Below are 17,356 nucleotides of genomic sequence, written 5' to 3'. Positions count from 1 at the left end.
TAGGCTACATGAATGCAGCTCTATTTTACTCTGAGAGGCTAAGGAGAGTATCTGGCATGAAAGCAACATAATAAATTAATGAAGATATCATATACAATGAGCTCCATACCATAAAAACAGGAACTTACTCTTCTCCAAATGCCTAGCTTAGAAAATGTACTAATGATAATCAGTGACAAATGAATTTTAAAGTAGAATAATATCTCAGGCAATACTATATGATCAGAAAATAATTATAATATACCAAGATTAAGGGCAGATTAATCAAAAGGCACCAGAACTGAGATACAGTTATAGCAATCATATAAAGGTAACTGCAAAACTACTTATATTTAGAAGGGGGCCGAAGGGAGAAAATCATCCAAGTTAAACTTAATTTTTTAATGGAAAATACTTTTCAGGTCTTTAAAAAAAAAAAAAAAAAAAAAAAAAAAAAAACTAGCATACTGACATGTTTCAAATTAAAAAACAAAAACAAAACAAATAAACAAAAAACCATATCCTTTAGTCCAGAAAGTCTTCATTTGACAACTTACCAAGAAACTAATATAATGGTTTCATAAAGATACTATACACAGGGATCTGCTTCTGCTGTTTTTATGCTGACACTGCATGAAATTAGTCAGCATACCAGGCACACGTACGCTACCATTTGAGCACTACTACTAAGTAATAAATAAATAAAAGGTAAAGTAAACATCTTAGAGGGACTTTCCTAACCACCATTTTTCAAAAGTGTAAAAAAAGATGTGCAGCCGGGCGTGGTGACGCACACCTTTAATCCCAGCACTTGGGAGGCAAAGGCAGGCAGATCACTGTGAGTTCGAGGCCAGCCTGGTCTACCAAGTGAGTCCAGGACACAGCCAAGGCTACACTGAGAAACTCTGTCTCGGGAGGGGGGGGGGGGGGGGGGGGAGAGAAAGGTGTGTATAACATAAACCTACAAGCAAAATTAAAAACTATAAGTATTTATGAATGTGGATAAGAATGCAGAATATACACAGATATATTAGCTTGGCTATGAGCATTAGAAGCCCATATGTAGTTTTTTAATTGCCTTCTTTAAAAAAATTTAATTTAATGTGAATGTGTGCTTGTACCTATGTATGTGCACTGTGTGGGTGCCTCCAGCCACGGACGCTAAGCTCCTAGTACTGGAATTAAAGACAATGTTGCCACACTGGTACTGGTAACTAAACCACGTGTGCTGCAGAAGCGGCCTGCGCTGAGCCATTTCTGCAGGCCCCATTAGTTTCTGTTTCTAATATGGTTCAGTGTTTCACTGTGTGCTTCGTTCTTCCATAGAACACAGCTTCAGGCGGCTCACAACCTTCTGCACTTGCAGCTTCAGGAGAGCCCAGTGTCCTCTTCTGGCCTTTCACTTTCCAGCAGCCAGAGTGTCCAACAGGTGAGTACAGAAAATGCAAAGGTGGGAACGGCCAGTTCCTGAGGTGATGTAAGACATTCTCCTTATTATGCAAGTATCTGCTCTTTTTTAAGTGCTAAAGATGGAACCCAGGGCCATGGGCATACTAAGGAAGTGCTCTACTTGATGCTAGAGAGATGGCTCACTGGGTAAGAGCAACTGCTACTCTTTCAGGGGCCTGGGTTCAGTTCCCAGGACCCACCTGGCAGTTTAGAGCCATCTGTAACTCCAGTTTCACTTGGTTATCAGGAACATATCCATACACATAAAATAAATACAAATCTTAAAGAGGAGGAGGAGAATGAAGAGGAGGAGCAGAAGGAAAGGAAAAAGAAAGTGCTCTATGGCTGAGCCCCATCCCCAGAGCACAGCTTTCTCACAGCTCAGATCTCTTTGGCAGCTACACTTTGCTTGGTCTCAAATTCATCATATATATTTACTTGTTTTCTGGGCAAACTAAAACTTTTAAGCCTTCCCACTGTGCTTCCTGCTCAAATTTAAACTGTAAACTTTGGTGTAAGACACTAGCAATGCACATATGGAAGCCGAAACACCAGGCTGCCTTCAAATCTTTTCCAGCATGTTTACTAGTCTGGTGTCACTAAATTCAGCTGACACGGTCTTGGGACTTACAAAGAGTAGCCTCTGCCCTTTAGCTCCTGCGAGGCCTTACCCAGGTGAGGTAAACATCACAGCATGGGAGTGTGTGTGTGGAAGACTCCCTTCCGGCAGCTATGAAGACCAACCACAGTGACCTAACTTCCTCCCAAGGTAGCATGGACAGCTGAGGGCCATGTTGACATCACAAAGGCCTTCTGGGAGCATTTCCTGGTCAAATCACGGGTCCCAGGAACTTACATAGTGAAAGGATATAACCAAGCCCCCGCGAAATTGTTTTGCCCTCCATCACAGCACATACATGTCCCACTACACACAAACATATACGTACAGACACATAAATAAACAAAAATAATTTGAATACATAAATAAATAGACCATCAGAGAAAATACCTTATAACAGAAGACACTTTGAAAGGTTGAGTATTTTCAAAAGGCTACTTCTGGAAAAATAAAAAATGCTTTATTTTCCACTTAAGCAAAACTGTGCCTTATAATCCACACACATTAAGAATAACTTTTAAGGCTATCACTATCCCAACTTATCTTTAAATTATTTTAAACCATATAGTCAATTATAAAAGGCAACAAATGAGAAGCACCAGGTACTAGCGACATCAGAGTCACAAAAAGAGCACTAATGCTTGCTGCTCCTAATGAACCCTAAGAAAGCCACTCAGCCGCTCATGTGGAATTAGGCTTCCACAGCATACCTCGCAGAGTCACATCAACGTACTCATTATTTTCTCTTTTTTACCTGTATTCAGGCTGTCGGCTTGTGGAATGGTCATCTTTTGTCCATCTGTAGCCAGATTCATCCTGTAAATTAAAAAAATAAATTACTATGGGTTTTCGTTACAATATTTTGAACAGCCTCTGAAGTAAAAACACTTCCCTAGGGGTTCTTGAGCTACCAAAAGAGTAAAGAAAAGATACAAGCCATCCATTTCAGCAGCTACATAAGACTCGGAGCCTGTCATACCACTTACCTGTGTTTTTAAAAGTGTATTATCCCCTTGGTAGACTCACACAGACTTAGTGCCACAGACACATGTACCAACATGACAACAGAGACTGGCTGTCTGAGGACAGTGGTCTAATTAAGGCGAGTGTACATTGCTCAACTCTTCGTTTTCCAAACTCCCTCACCGATGTTCAGATTCAAGTTCAATGAAGAACTTAGTACTCTTTCCGTTTTGCTTATTTTCTTTTCTCACTTATCACTTAGTAAAGGCACAATTAGAAGCAGTCTAGCAAGAATTGTCATTGATAAACATTATTATAATATCTGATACAAAAGTTAAAATGAATCAAATGAAGCACTTTTTGTCTCTAAGACACATGTGCAGAGAGATTTAAAAGAAAAAAACCACAGATGGGGCTGGAGAGATGGCTCAGTGGTTAAGACCACTTGCTACTCTCACAGGGGTTTGATTCTCAGCACCCACAGGGGGCTCACAGCCACCTATTAACTCCACTTTCAGGAAATCTGATACCCTCTTCTGGCCTCTTCGGGAACTGAACACAAGTGGTACAACTCCACATGCAGGCAGAACACCCATAAAACAAAAATACAAATAAAATGTAGGCTTGGCATAGTAGTACATGCTTTTAATTTCGGCATGCAAGAGGCAGAATCAGGCAGATCTCTGGGAGTTCAAGACCAGCCTAGTCTACATAGCAAGTTCCAGGACAGCCAGGGCTATAAAGAGCCCCTATCTCAAGAAAACCAAAAGAAATAAAAAATAACCCGACATGCAAATTTACAGTAAGAGAAACTGATATAATTAAAACATTATTTTTCATCTTCCTTATTAACATTACAAACCCAGCACTCATTGGTGTAAATGTCTATATTTTCCTTCTCAATATTAAATATAAACAAGAAAAAATAAAAACTCCATAGCGATAATGTAACACTGGATCCAGTAAGTAGTTTCTATAAGTAAATTTAACATGAAAATTAGTGCTTTAGAAGTTCTAAAGACCACAGGTGTACAAATTGTTTACTATAAAAAGAAAAAAGTTAAGTTTAAGAACAAACTAGGTTTTTGTTTGGTTGGTTGTTTTTTTGGTTGGTTGTGTGTGTGTGTGTGTGTGTTGTTGAAGACTGAACCAACAAGGTTTCTTGTCATGCACGGAAAGAACTCTCACCCCAGAACTGGCCCAGCACAGACAATCTGGAAGAATGAAATGAAGCAACTGTGCTATTTCTGCAACACTATCAGCTTTTAGAAAGGCACTCACTATCCTGAGGTGCCAACACAACCCCTGTGAGAACAAAGGCACTCAATGGCCACAAAGAGTGTCCATGAAAGGGTAGATATGCTCGTGCTGTGACCAGATCCTCTCTCCCTGGTACCTGGAGAAGGGATCTGACAGGAAAACCCAGTGTCTCTAGTACAGAAATAAGGCTTCCTGCCCAGCATCTAGACCTTTCCACAGGAGCAGCATGGCACAGCAGAAGCCAGCAAGGCAAGCAGGGAGCTGAAGCACCACAAACTTCAGCAGGAATCACCAGAAACCACGACAAAGCCTCCTCGGCACTTGAGAGCTGTCCGACTCACAACTGTGAGGGCCCGTGAGAGCTGGACTCCCGCACACGCTAGCCTTCAGGGGATCGCTTACCTCCGTTTCTTCAACTGCCAACACGAAGTCAAAGGGAACGTGTTTAAATACATGCTACTGGTTATCATATTACATATTATAGAGAAGGAAAAATCGAGAACAAGGTGAACAGTGTAGAAGAGGACTATTGTAATTTGCAATTGTTTCCAAACGTTCAATAAAAGTAATGTTATCAAAACCATAAATATTTTCTAGATTTTCAAGAACATGCTAAAAATCTTAGTAGCCAATAATTTGAAAGTGTTTCCATTTGAAACAGTGACTTGACTGTGTTCTAATCTCCAACAGTAACGACCTTGAAAGGAAACAGACCTCAAGAATTCTAACAAAAAAGAGATAATGGACTTAAGCCCACCTCGCGCAGTGTTTCATGTTAGAAAAACAGCAGTGGTGAACATGAAGTGACGAGGGCCCAGCACCTGCTCATCGCTGCCTCTCCCAGGTGTTAAGTTGCCTGAGTCTGCAAATCCTGCAAGCTTAAGGTAAAAAGGCAAACAAGGCTGTCGGCTCGGGATGCAGCTCAGTAGAGAGTGCTCACCACGGGCCAGGCACGAGGAAGGCCATGGTCTTGCTGCCCAGCACCACACAGAAAGCAAGCATGCTGGAATTATCGATGTCACTTAGAGCTGTCCAAGATGCTTGATCACTGTCCAGCACCATAGAGCCTTGACTGCCGTGTTCTCCGGAGCTACACCCCGCAGTCAACAGCATCTAACTGGAATGGTAGAAAAACCCTGACAGCCTAACCCTCCAGCACCCAGGAGGCTGAGACACGAGGACAGCAAATTCCAGGCAAGCCTGACCTATATAGTGAGACCCTAGTGCAAAAGGGGAGTGGGGAGGCTGCAAATAAAACCAGGCCAAGCAACACAACAGAACACAAGCATCGGGTGTTTATCCTACTTTCAAGGCCTGCACATAAACTTTGGTTACATGAATTTTAAACTTGAAAGAAAGAACAATTAGTACATTGGGGAAATTTACATACTCCTCTGTGAGGTGGGCCACTTCTTCGATCATGAGAAAAACTGCGGCCCTCGCCACACTCTCCGTAATCAACATGATTGTAATATCTACTGTAGCCTCCTTCATCAGGTCTGGCTAGCAGAGGCGGTCTCTTGTCTAGCAGAGGTGGTCTCTTGTCTAGCAGAGGTGGTCTCTTTGGCACAACATTAACTACTCTATGGTAGCCATCCTAAAACAGACAAAAAGAAATATAGAGACATCACTAATTTCTCTATTTCGTCTTGGAAATGTTTCTTAATAAGCACAGGAATTCTTGTCCATAATTCAACATAGTAAACATATAAACAAACAAAAATGCACTAATGAAAAATGTGAATGTAAGTAACAGTAACATCTTCATATAGATTAATGGAAATAAAAATATTCACTAAAAACCTGTCTCAAAAATTTAGAATAACATACAACAATACAAGATGAGAATCATAAGTTAAGAAAAGGGGGCTGGAAAGATGTCTCAGGGGTCAAGAGCACTTGCTGTATTCCCAGAAAATCTAGGTTCAGTTCCCAGCACCCAGATGGTGGCTCACAACCGTCTGTAAAATCAGTTCCAGGGAATATGGTACACTCTTCTGGCCCCTGTAGGTACTGCATCCACATGCTGCACATACATAACAGGCAAAATTAAATCTAAGTAATGTAGTATAAATGAAAGAAAAAGTCATTTCAACAAAAAGAAAAAACTATACACAATAAGGTTCCAGCAATGTTGTTCCTCATGACAATGAAGACAGCACACTATAAATGCTTTACCAGTGTTGTTCCTCATAATGAGGACAGCAACTATTCTATTTAATATGCCACACAGTGCTTGTGCCCACAAACCAGCAAGCAGGGAAGGGTAGATACTGCACTAGAAAGAGCAAAAGAAAATGCTCTGCTACTTTCCTGGAAGCTCAGGAGAGAGATCTTTAGGTTTTTAAGTCTGGACAGGAAGTATAAAAGCTGACCTAAAACTAAAGCTATTTTCCAAAGTAATATACTCTTAATGATCTGAAACTCATAGTAATTTTTTGGGGTTGGGGAGATATCCCCCAGGGATAAAGGCACTGACCACTATTTCAGAGCATCTGGTTTAGTTCTAGCACATGGTAACCCATAGCAGCCTAGAACGCCAACTCCAGGGCACTGAAGCCTCCCTGGCTTCTGTGGATACTGCATACATACGCTACATAGACTTGTTCCATGTAGGCAAAATATTCATACACATAAAACATAAAATAATTTTAAAAAATTTAGTTACTGAGAGGGTTTTATGGGGTCTGAGGAATAATACAGAAAAACCAAGCCTCTCTTATGTTATGTGCTAATATGAACTAGAGTTATTAGAGCAAGAAGTAACAAACTGCAGCCGTCATGCCCTGTAAGGAACCTCCACCTACAGAGTTGTGCAGTGGTGAGACATGACCTCACTGCACAGTCTAGGATGGTCACCACACAATCTTTTGGTTTTTGAGGTTGGGTTGCATGCTATAGCCAAAAGGGGTCTGGAACAGAAATCCTCCTGTCTTAACCTCCTGGGCGCTAGAATTATAGGTGGCTTAACATGCACAATAAATAAATTGGCTAATTAATTTTTTAAAATTAATTTCCTATATATCCCAATTTTAAAAATTCTACTATAAAAGATAATTTCATTTTTGAAAGTAAAAGCATCAACTATAATAGTTGAATAATTTGATATATAACTCTATTATACTTTCTAAACAAATATTAAATTAGCTGGACACAAATTAAATGGGTTAAGACATTTATTTAAAAGTATTTCTTAGGGCGGAGAGATGGCTCAATGGTTAAGAGCACTGTCTGCTCTTCCAGAGGTCCTGAGTTCAATTCCACATGTGAGTAATCACATGGTGGCTCACAACCATCAATAATGTGATATAATGCCCTCTTCTGGCATACAGGTGTGCATGCAAATAGAGCACTCATATATAATAAATAAAATCTTAAAAAAAATATTTTTGGGGCTGGAGAGTTGGTTCAGAGGTTAAGAGCACTGGCTGCTCTTCCAGGGGTCCTGAGTTCAATTACCAGTAACCACGGGAGGCTCACAACCATCTATAATCAGATCTAGTGCCCTCTTTTCGCCTGCAGGCATACATATAGTCAGAACACATTTTATGTAATTAAAAAAAAAAAAAAAAAGACTCACAGGTCCTTTACGGGGGCTGGAAAGATGGCTCAGTGTTAATCTCAGCACTTGGGAAGCAGAGGCAGGCAGATCTCTGTGAGTTCAAGACCAGCCTGGTGTACAAAGAGTTCCAGGAGAGCCAGGGCTATTACACAGAGAAACTCTGTCTCGAAAAACCAAGAGACAGAGAGACAGAAAGAAAGAAAGAAAGAAAGAAAGAAAGAAAGAAAGAAAGAAAGAAAAAGAAAAAGAATGGCTACTCTTCTAGAGATCCTGAGTTCAATACCCAGCAGCCACATGGTGGCTCACAGCCATCTATAATATGACAAAATTCCCTCTTCTGGCATGCAGGCATACATGCAAGCAGAGCATTGTATACATAATAAATAAATCTTTTTTTTTTTAACTATCTCTTGAGATTAGGCAGTATTCAGTTATAGAGCAGGGGTTGGGTTAATCCCCTGAAACAAAGCAAAAGCCACCAATTTTCTAATGTATCATTAAATATATGTGAACTTATTTTAGCACAAAAGCATTGTAGTTTTTCTTTTAACTAAGCTGCTGTATGGTAGAAGAGGTCCACATGCTTGCCACAGCGTCCATGTAGAGCTGAGGACAATTCCCCACTTCTACCGTGTACTTCCTGGAGACGGATCTCTCAGGTGGTTAGGTTTGCAAGCAAGTATTTTTACCCACTGAGCCATCTTGCCATTCTACAGAAAACACTTCATTTACAATTAAAATATTTTGATAAGGTCCTTCCTTACATATCTCTATCCTTTAGACATACATGGAAATGCTTATTTAATTTGAAACAGTGTATTTACTTCAGAAACCCCTCAAAAAGGCAACACTGGCTGCTATTCTAGAGAGCCTGGGTACAGTTCCTCACACCTATACAGATGCTCCCAACTGTCTCTAACTGTCCCAGGGTCTCCAACACCCTCTTCTGGCCTCCTTAAGCAATAGGCATGCACACATATGGTCACAGACATACATGCAGACAAAGCACTAATACACATAACAAATAAAAATTTTAAAATGAGGGAGAATAACCTTCAAGAGAGAAAGATAAGAGACAACCAATACCCCCCCCCCCTGCAGAAAAAGTAATTGCTGCTTTCTTGACACATACTTTGAATTGCTTCTCTTGCCTACTTTTAAATACTATTTTTTCTTTATGAAGAATCAAACACAAGCCAAGCGTGGCTACAGGGTAAAAGCTATGCATAGCACTGAGATACTGGTGTATTGGGTCAATGCAGTGGTTTGGGGGGTACTGGACAATAGATCAAAATATTTTAGGTTGGTCTTGCCCTCTAGACATTTATCATTCTAGAACTTGACCAAAAACTTACAAGTGACAAAAGGATGTTAAGGCCTCAAAATTCTGTCAGTCAAGAAATTAAACCATGCTGTGTGCACCCATCCAGGGGCCCCTTTGTGCTACTTACACCTGCCCTAGACTTGCCATGTCCTCCTCCAGGATCCAGCCTGACCCCTTCATCCACACTCTGTAATGTACTAGGGCCTACAGCCTAGACTGCCCTTCCCTGAGTTCACTGCAAAGAAACTCCCGGCTTGGACCACTATCCTCACTACCTATCCCCAACCACAGGACACTCCCACATCACATCCAAGCTTTCCATCAGGCCTATCAACCCCCACACGGCCAGCTGGGAACAGGAAACACGTCCTGTATACCAGCCCAGTCCCCTCTGCGCACCTGTCTATATTCCACCCACTCTCTAGGCCCATGCTACCACAACGTCCTTTACACCCTAGCCCTGATCAAGCAACGAGCTTGCATATATAGACAACGTCTACGTGCCAAGATCTCATCAGAGGAATACTAACAATACTGAAGGTCAAGCCAGCATCTTCCCTCCAAAACCCGCCAGTTCTGTACAAATACTTACCTAGATGAACCCTAGGGCAGTGAAATTAAAAACACAAACACAAGCCTCCTTGAAGAATTCAAGGGGTTTAAAGAAGACACAAAGAAATAGCTTAGTACGGTCAAGAAGAAAGAGCTTACGGAGAATAAACACTTAAGTGCTACTCAAGACATGGCTGATGGAAAGGACAAAGACAACCCAGCACAGGAAAATGGAGTATAATAAAGAAATAGAAATACTTAAAACTGCTCAAGCTAAAGTGATGATAGAATTGAAAAAATATACATGACAATTAGAAAACTGAAAGAAAGCCTTACAACCTTAAAGAGTAAGACAGAAGATGTAGATCAAATAAGCAAGTAACATGACAAATAAATCAAAACCATAAAAGGAGCACACAGAAAGTGTGGGACGCCAGCTGGGAAAGGCGGCCCATGCCTCTAATCCAGCACTGAGGAAGCAGAGGCAGGCAGATCTCTATGAGTTCAAGGCCAGGACAGCCGAGGCTACACAGAGAAACCTGCCTGGAGGGTGGGGTTGTGGGGCGAGGTAAGAATGTGGGACACCATTAAAAAAACAAACTTTTGGATTACAAGCATAGATGAAGTAGAAAAATCCCAAGTCAATATACCAGCTCTCCAACACTATCATAGGAAAAAACTTCCCCAAACTAAGGATATACACATACAAATACAAGCCGCACACAAAACACCAAATAGACAAAACCAGAAAAGAAATCCCCACAGAATATCCCCCTATAATAATAAACATAATAACAAATACGTAACAAATAAAGTGTATTGACAGCTGCAAGAGAATAAACACAAGTAACAAATAAAAGAAAACCTATCAAAATAAGAGCTGATTTCGCAACAGAATCTCTGAAAGCCAGAAGACTGCAGTACCAGGAAAGTAAACTGGGACCATTGCCAGGATGGGGTGACGGGGGTCATGGGGGGGAGGGGGTGATGGGGAGGGGTGATGGGGGGGTGTAGCAGGCTGTACATATCTGATCAGGGGAAGGGGGAGGGACCGTGAGGGAGAGGGATGGAGGTTCACACAGAAGGCAGCAAAGAGAATGGTAGGATACAGGCGATCCAGGGGAAATAAGAAAGGGAGCCTCCTTGTGGGGAGGTTAATAGAGAAGAAGGAGGAAAGAGCATAAGGAAAGAGGGAAGGGGGAGCTCCTCAGAGAAGGGACAAGGAGGGCAACACAGAAGGAGGGAGGTGAGTCTCATAACAAAGCAGTGTAGGAATCACAAAGTGCTGCTGGATGAACTTTCCCCAGGGCAGCAGTGACCTCACCTCGCTGACTGAGTCTCTCCTTGGGCTCTCTCCCAGTATTTCTTCCCAGTAGTGACCCTGTCCTGGCTTGTTTGCAATGTTTATATAAAGGATCTCTAGGACATACACTGCTGAGCCTTCAGGGCTGTGCTTTTCATGTTCCACTGCATTGCTGAATCTGCAGTAGGCCACTTAGCCCGCTGCTGCATGATTTAAACAGCTCGTTCATTATCCTGTTAGACATCCAGGCTGCTGCCAGCTTGAAGCTTTTAGCAATGCTGCTTGTAAACATACATCAATATGATTTAAAAGTCATCTTAGATGATCTCTGCTTCATAAGCAAAGATCTTAGAACATTGTTTATTTCTGTGTGTGTGTGCGCGCGTGCGCGCACGCACGCTTTTACACCTATCCATTTTGCATTGACCAACTACTCCTGGGTGTGGGTCAATATGTCAGGCATCATAGCATTAAATGAAATCTGTTTCCTCTATCAGCATATATCGAATACAATGGTGCCTCAGCTAGAGGTGGGGCTTTGCATCCATCTCCATGCTGAGATTTTTGCCTAGCTAGATCTTGTGTAGTTCTTATGCATGCTGTGTGAGCTCGTATGTGCACCTATTCTGTTATGTCTAGAATATGCCATTTCCTTGAGTTTATGGTAACTACTTCACACACACACACACACACACACACACACACACACACACACACACACGCACCATTAGATAAAAGGGTTTTTAAACATTTTACTCTAAAATGCTCATTCATTTGGGACTTCTGTCACTTTTTCCTCTCTCTTCTCTTTCTCTCGCCCCACCCCACCCCCCTACCCCCCCCCCCCGTTTTACTTTTTTTCTTTCTTTTTTTTTTTTTTTTTTTTTTTTTTTTTTTTTTGGTTTTTCGAGACAGGGTTTCTCTGTGTAGCCTTGGCTGTCCTAGACTCACTTTGTAGACCAGGCTGGCCTCGAACTCACAGCGATCCGCCTGCCTCTGCCTCCCGAGTGCTGGGATTAAAGGCGTGCGTCACTACTTTGTTTTTTGAGACATGGTTTCTCTAGCTTTGTCTGCCCTGGAACTCACTCTATAGACCAGGCTGGCCTCAAATTTACAGAGAGCCACATGCCTCTGCCTTCTGAGTGCTGGGATTACAGGTGTGCGCTACCACCGGCCAGATTTTTTTTTTTCTTTTCTTTTTTCTTTTTTGAGGTATTTGGGATCAGTCCAAGAGCCTGAACATGCTAGGCAAGCACTAATTACATCCTCAGCCCTTCAATTCTAATAGAATAAGACTCTGGCCAACGAATACACTTAATTCCACCCTGGGAACTCCAATCGCCTATCCTTCTACCAAAAGGGTGGCCTTGGACCTCAAGAAGCTTTTCCTTGTTCCCCAACCCCCATTTCTTTGAAACCACTTCCCCTCTCAGGTCTCTCTTCTTGATGAGGTCATTTCCCAATACATTACACTTCCATGATTCTGAGTCAAATTCTTCAGTACCGGCCTGAACAATCACTCATCTTGCAATGTTAAGTCCATACAATCTGCTTTTCCCATCCCCAATTATGCTACTCAGTAAAATACACTCACAAATCTTCAGGTCAATGTCCAGCTGGTAAAATAAAATTTCTACTCAAGGAATATATGCTTGGTGGGAAAGTGAACTCAAAACATTTTTTTGGAAGGTATCCTACAGCTATATGACACTTAACATGTGTTATTTTTTTAATCCTTCTAGGTGATTCATAAAATAAATTTATCAAGTTAAGCCTGCCCATCCTAACACAATGGGTTTCCTCATTTTTTTTTTTTCTTTCTATCTTAAATCATTTTGTATCAATTTCAGCCTGAGCTGTAATTCAGGCCAATGAACGACAACTTGAAGGTAACACTTCTCGTCTTCTCATCTAGGTGAGATACAGGGCAAGTACTGAGGTACTGTCAGCTGGGCCTGGTTGTACCACCACCACCACCACCACCACCACACACACACACACACACACACACACACACACACACACACACACACACACACACCCCAAATACTATAAATAAAAAATTCCTGATATGTAAGCAAATACTTATGTCTTTTGTGGTAGATAAAATGTCTACAACACTGCAACCCTATTGTCCTGACATTCAAGGTGAGTCCGTGCAGAACATCAACAGCTTCTTGACCTCCAAACCTCCCCTTGGTTCTCCATGTAGAACTGCAGGGAGAAGACATCCACTCACTGAACAAGTGCTGGGCCTCTGCTACATACTGGACAGATACAGTTCTGGGCACAGTAAACAAAGTTATCAAGAACATTATGACAAAGAGTCCAGCTCTAAATCCCCAACTGTCAGATTAACAGGGACAGGAAGACGGACGATCATCAGAGCTCTGTGTCCCCTGAGCCCTAAGCAGCCTTCTCTCGCTGCAGGCTGCCTGGACCATCAGGGGCAGGCCCGCTCAAGGGCTAACCCAGGAGATCAACACGCTTCAGTTCCAGAAAGTCAATCTCTGGGTAGAAAGTCATATTAATTTATAGTGTTTTAATTTTAATTTAACTTTGTTGTTGTTGTAACAGGGTCACACTGTGTAGACTGGCCTAGAACTTGCTATATAGACCAGGCTTGCCTGGAATTCAGAGATCCACCTGTCTTGGCCTCCCAAATGCTGAGATGGAAGACTAGGGACACCATGCCAACCTCAATTTATAAATACTTTAGGACAAATCAACAGCGGCCACAAGTAGAAGCAGATAGTCAACATCTTCATTAGTGCCTAGTATATTTATAAAATTCCCTCCACCAACTAAATTCAATTCAAAATCTTTTTCCTAAAAAATTTAAGTATGTAATACAGATTTTGCTTTTTACTTAAATAAAATATTATTGTGCATTTTCCAGCTTTTAAAAGGTGAGTTTGACCTATTTTCCAGGTGGCTGGTAAACTGAGATTGGAAGACAGATGACACAGCTGGCTCTGAGCTTCTCTCCCTGCGGCAGTGACTTACACTGGGATGGCTCCGGGGCGGCACTCGCTCTCTCGGAAGTCGATCATAGTCGTATCTTCCCTCAGACCACATTTCATCTCTGGTGGAAGCCACTAAAGAGAAAACAAAAGCAATTCTGGGTTTTACTTGTCAGCAAGGAGACAATGAAGAAGCAACCGCCTGCCAAGACACCTGGAGGGGTGAGCCTCCTAGCCCTCAGCAGGGGATTTTTAAATATGCCTGTGCACGTATACACAGTCCTAACTTCCATATTAAACATCACTTAAAAGTTCAATAAAACCTTTCTCTCCCCCCCCCCCCACCATGCTGGGTAAAAGCCATAAACCACATACAGTTTCTTTGTTGCTAGATTACACAACATGAGACCCTAACAAACAATTTAGCATAATAAGGTAAAATAATAAAGAGAAGGAGGAGGCGCTGTAGTAAAAACTGTTAAACCTGTATTGGAGGCTTGCCTTGGCTACTCAACAGCACTGCTTGGCCCAAAAGTTCCAGGCCAGCTGGTCAACGTTAGCAGAAGACTCTGTCTTAAAAGGGGGAAGGAAGTGTGTGTTGGCTAGTTCTATGCCAAGTTGGCACAAGCTAGAGTCATCAAAGAAGAAGGAGCCTCAGTTGAGAAAATGTCTCCATGAGATCCAGGTGTAGGGCATTTTCTTAACTAGTGATTGAGGAACAGGACCCAGCTCACTGTGGTGCCATGCCTGGGCTGGTGGTCCTGGGTTCTATGGGAAAGCATGCTGAGCAAGGCAGTAAGCAGCACCCTCCATGGCCTCTGCATCAGCTCCTGCCTCTAGGTTCCTGCCCTATTTGAGTTCCTGTCCTGACTTCCTTCAGTAATGGACTATAATTTGGAAGTGTAAGCTAAATAAAGCCCAGCTTTACTTTTGGCCATGGTGTTTCATCATAGCAATAATAACACCAAGTAAGAGTGTGCATATGGGTGTGCAAGTACTTAGCACGTCATATGAAATTCATAGGCCAGGAGAATGCTGTCTTGTGCAGCACAGACATTCCAGGAAGTGATACACTACCAAACTGCAGAGCATATTTTCAGGTTGTTCCTGATCCAGCTTGGAATTTTCTGCCTATCAGTTTGGAAAATGAATTATCTCAGATACTACAATCACTCTAAGAATCAGACAGAGCCGGGCGTGGTGGCGCACGCCTTTAATGCCAGCACTTGAGAGGCAGAGGCAGGCAGATCACTGTGATAAGGCCAGCCTGGTCTACAAAGTGAGTCCAGGACAGCCAAGGCTACACAGAGAAACCTTGTCTTGAAAAACAAAAAACAAACAAACAAACAAAAATCAGTCAGAGCACAGTGAACTACAAAAGAGGGATCTCTAACCCAAACGACCTGAATTCCTTTTCTTTCTTGAATTCAGGTTGACACCACCATTTCATACATGTTAGCATTCTGCAACTTAGCTACAGTTCTTCTTCAAACTTGATCTTGAATTGAATTAACACAAAAATAAAAGGCATTTCAGAAAGGATGATAAAAGCACTATAGAATATGCTAGAATTGCCTGCAAACAGTACCCTGCAATTTTCAAAGTCATGTGGAAGCATTCTTAAGTACAATAATCTTTTGATTAATGTTATGTGTTGCTTATGACAGGACTAAGAAATCCATCCCACAACCGAACCATGGCAGTGCCTCATGACACTAAGCACTCCCCTCCCATTACTGGGGTCTCAAGTGCTCTAGGGCCTAAGAAGACAGCTCAGTGGCTAAAGGCTCTTTTCAGTCAAGCGTGAGGAGTTTGGGTCCTACCACCCACATAAAAGCCCACTGCGGCTCAGTCACACCTGTATCACCAGTAACTGCAGGGACCAGCAAGAGGATCACTGGGTGACCTCCAGGTTCAGAAGGCCTATCTTAAAAGAACAAGCTGAAGTGTGACAGAACATTCTTCCGGCCTTTGCATGCCCAAGCACACACATTTGTACCCAAAACCAACACACACACACACACACACACACATACCATTTTATTTTTAAAAGCACTCCAGAATAATTCCCTATCACAACAAAGCAGAGAACAGCATTAGAATTCAATGTGGAAAATGCAAACTTCCTTTAGAAGTGTGCCAATAGAGCCAGGCGTGGTGGCACATACCTTTAGTCCCAGCACTCAGGAGACAGAGGCAGGCAGATCGCTGTGAGTTCGAGGCCAGCCTGGTCTACAAGCGAGTCCAGGACAGCCAAGGCTAACACAGAGAGACCCTGTCTCGAAAAACCAAAAAAAAAAAAAAAAAAAGGAAAAAAAAAAGTGTGCCAATAATTGGCTTATGCAGGAATCAATACAGAGTCTGAGGGCTCCAAGTCCAGAAGGAAGATAAAGACTCCTTAGAGCACTAGCCTTGTTCAACTTAAGACTGAGCTGTGCCTGAGAACTGGCAGTTAGGGAACATTACAGGAACTTGAGAAAACAAATTAACTCACAGGTAACAACCTTGTATCCAACCAGACACACTTTCAATGCAAAGTCAAAATGATACAATTCTTTTTGAGCTCTTCAGATTGCCTGGTGTGGCAGTTCAGGGAACAGAGGAACTGCAGTATGGACCTAGACAACTTCCACTCATCTTCAAGTGCCCTCCCCTCCCTCCATGTACTCCCTTCATTTTTTATTGTCCTCTAGCTATTTGTTAGCCAACTAGAGCTCATGAAAAGTCACATTTAAGCTCGTATTCTGGATGAGCAGTAGGCATGTGAGCCGACAGCTCTCCTCAGAATGCTCTCCATGCACCTCAGTGACTTCCTCAGCTTCCTGCTGAATACTTGAATGTCACTCAAGCAGACCCTCCATCCTGCTTTCTTCACAATATTAATCACCTCAAGTATGGTATGACTCACATGCAATGCATATGGCCACCTCAGTTAGGTTACTACTGTTGTGATGTCTCCGTGAGATCAGAGAGTAGGCAAGCCTGGAGTGCATTATCTTCAATTAGTGAACTGTGGGGAAGCCCCACCCATTGTGACTGGGGCCATCCCTGGGCTGGTGGTCCTGTAAGAGAGCAGGCTAAGCACGCCATGGGGAGCCAGCCCTTAAGCAGCAATAGTGACCCTAACTAAGATACCACATCACTACTATTACAGAAACAGGAGATAGGCGCACTGTGATGCCCACTGTCCACTAAGTTCCTCAACAATCTGCACAAAGAATGTGATCAGTAACCACAGTAAATTTGCTCATGTAACGAAAACTGCCCCTCTCAATAAATGATTGGGCCTCTCCCCTTCCATCCTGACTTTGCCCTAAGGAACACTGTGTGTACCTCTAACTCAGCACACCCAAACAGTGCTTCATACTTTCTCAGAGACTCA

The 17,356-nt window shown here is 42.3% G+C and overlaps 1 protein-coding gene across 4 annotated transcripts in view; it reads right to left on the bottom strand.

Annotated features, from left to right (window-relative positions):
• The window catches only part of Pphln1 (periphilin 1), a 60,216-nt gene that overhangs the window by 36,029 nt on the left and 6,831 nt on the right, over positions 1–17,356 (bottom strand). For 2 of the 4 annotated variants that reach the window (XM_051160246.1, XM_051160245.1), the window contains exons 3-5: positions 14,018–14,109; positions 5,661–5,867; positions 2,802–2,863 (exon numbers count right to left, since the gene is read on the bottom strand). In XM_051160246.1, the coding sequence (XP_051016203.1) occupies positions 2,802–2,863; positions 5,661–5,867; positions 14,018–14,109 (361 nt within the window). The remainder of the gene's footprint in view (positions 1–2,801; positions 2,864–5,660; positions 5,868–14,017; positions 14,110–17,356) is intronic. The other 2 variants (XM_051160247.1, XM_051160248.1) reach the window with 1 other exon arrangement.

The sequence above is a fragment of the Acomys russatus genome, chromosome 17 (genome assembly GCF_903995435.1).
Source record: "Acomys russatus chromosome 17, mAcoRus1.1, whole genome shotgun sequence".
In the NCBI taxonomy this organism is placed as follows: domain Eukaryota; kingdom Metazoa; phylum Chordata; class Mammalia; order Rodentia; family Muridae; genus Acomys; species Acomys russatus.
Note: the sequence above shows the minus strand (reverse complement) of the source record. Positions and strands in the feature narration are given on the sequence as shown.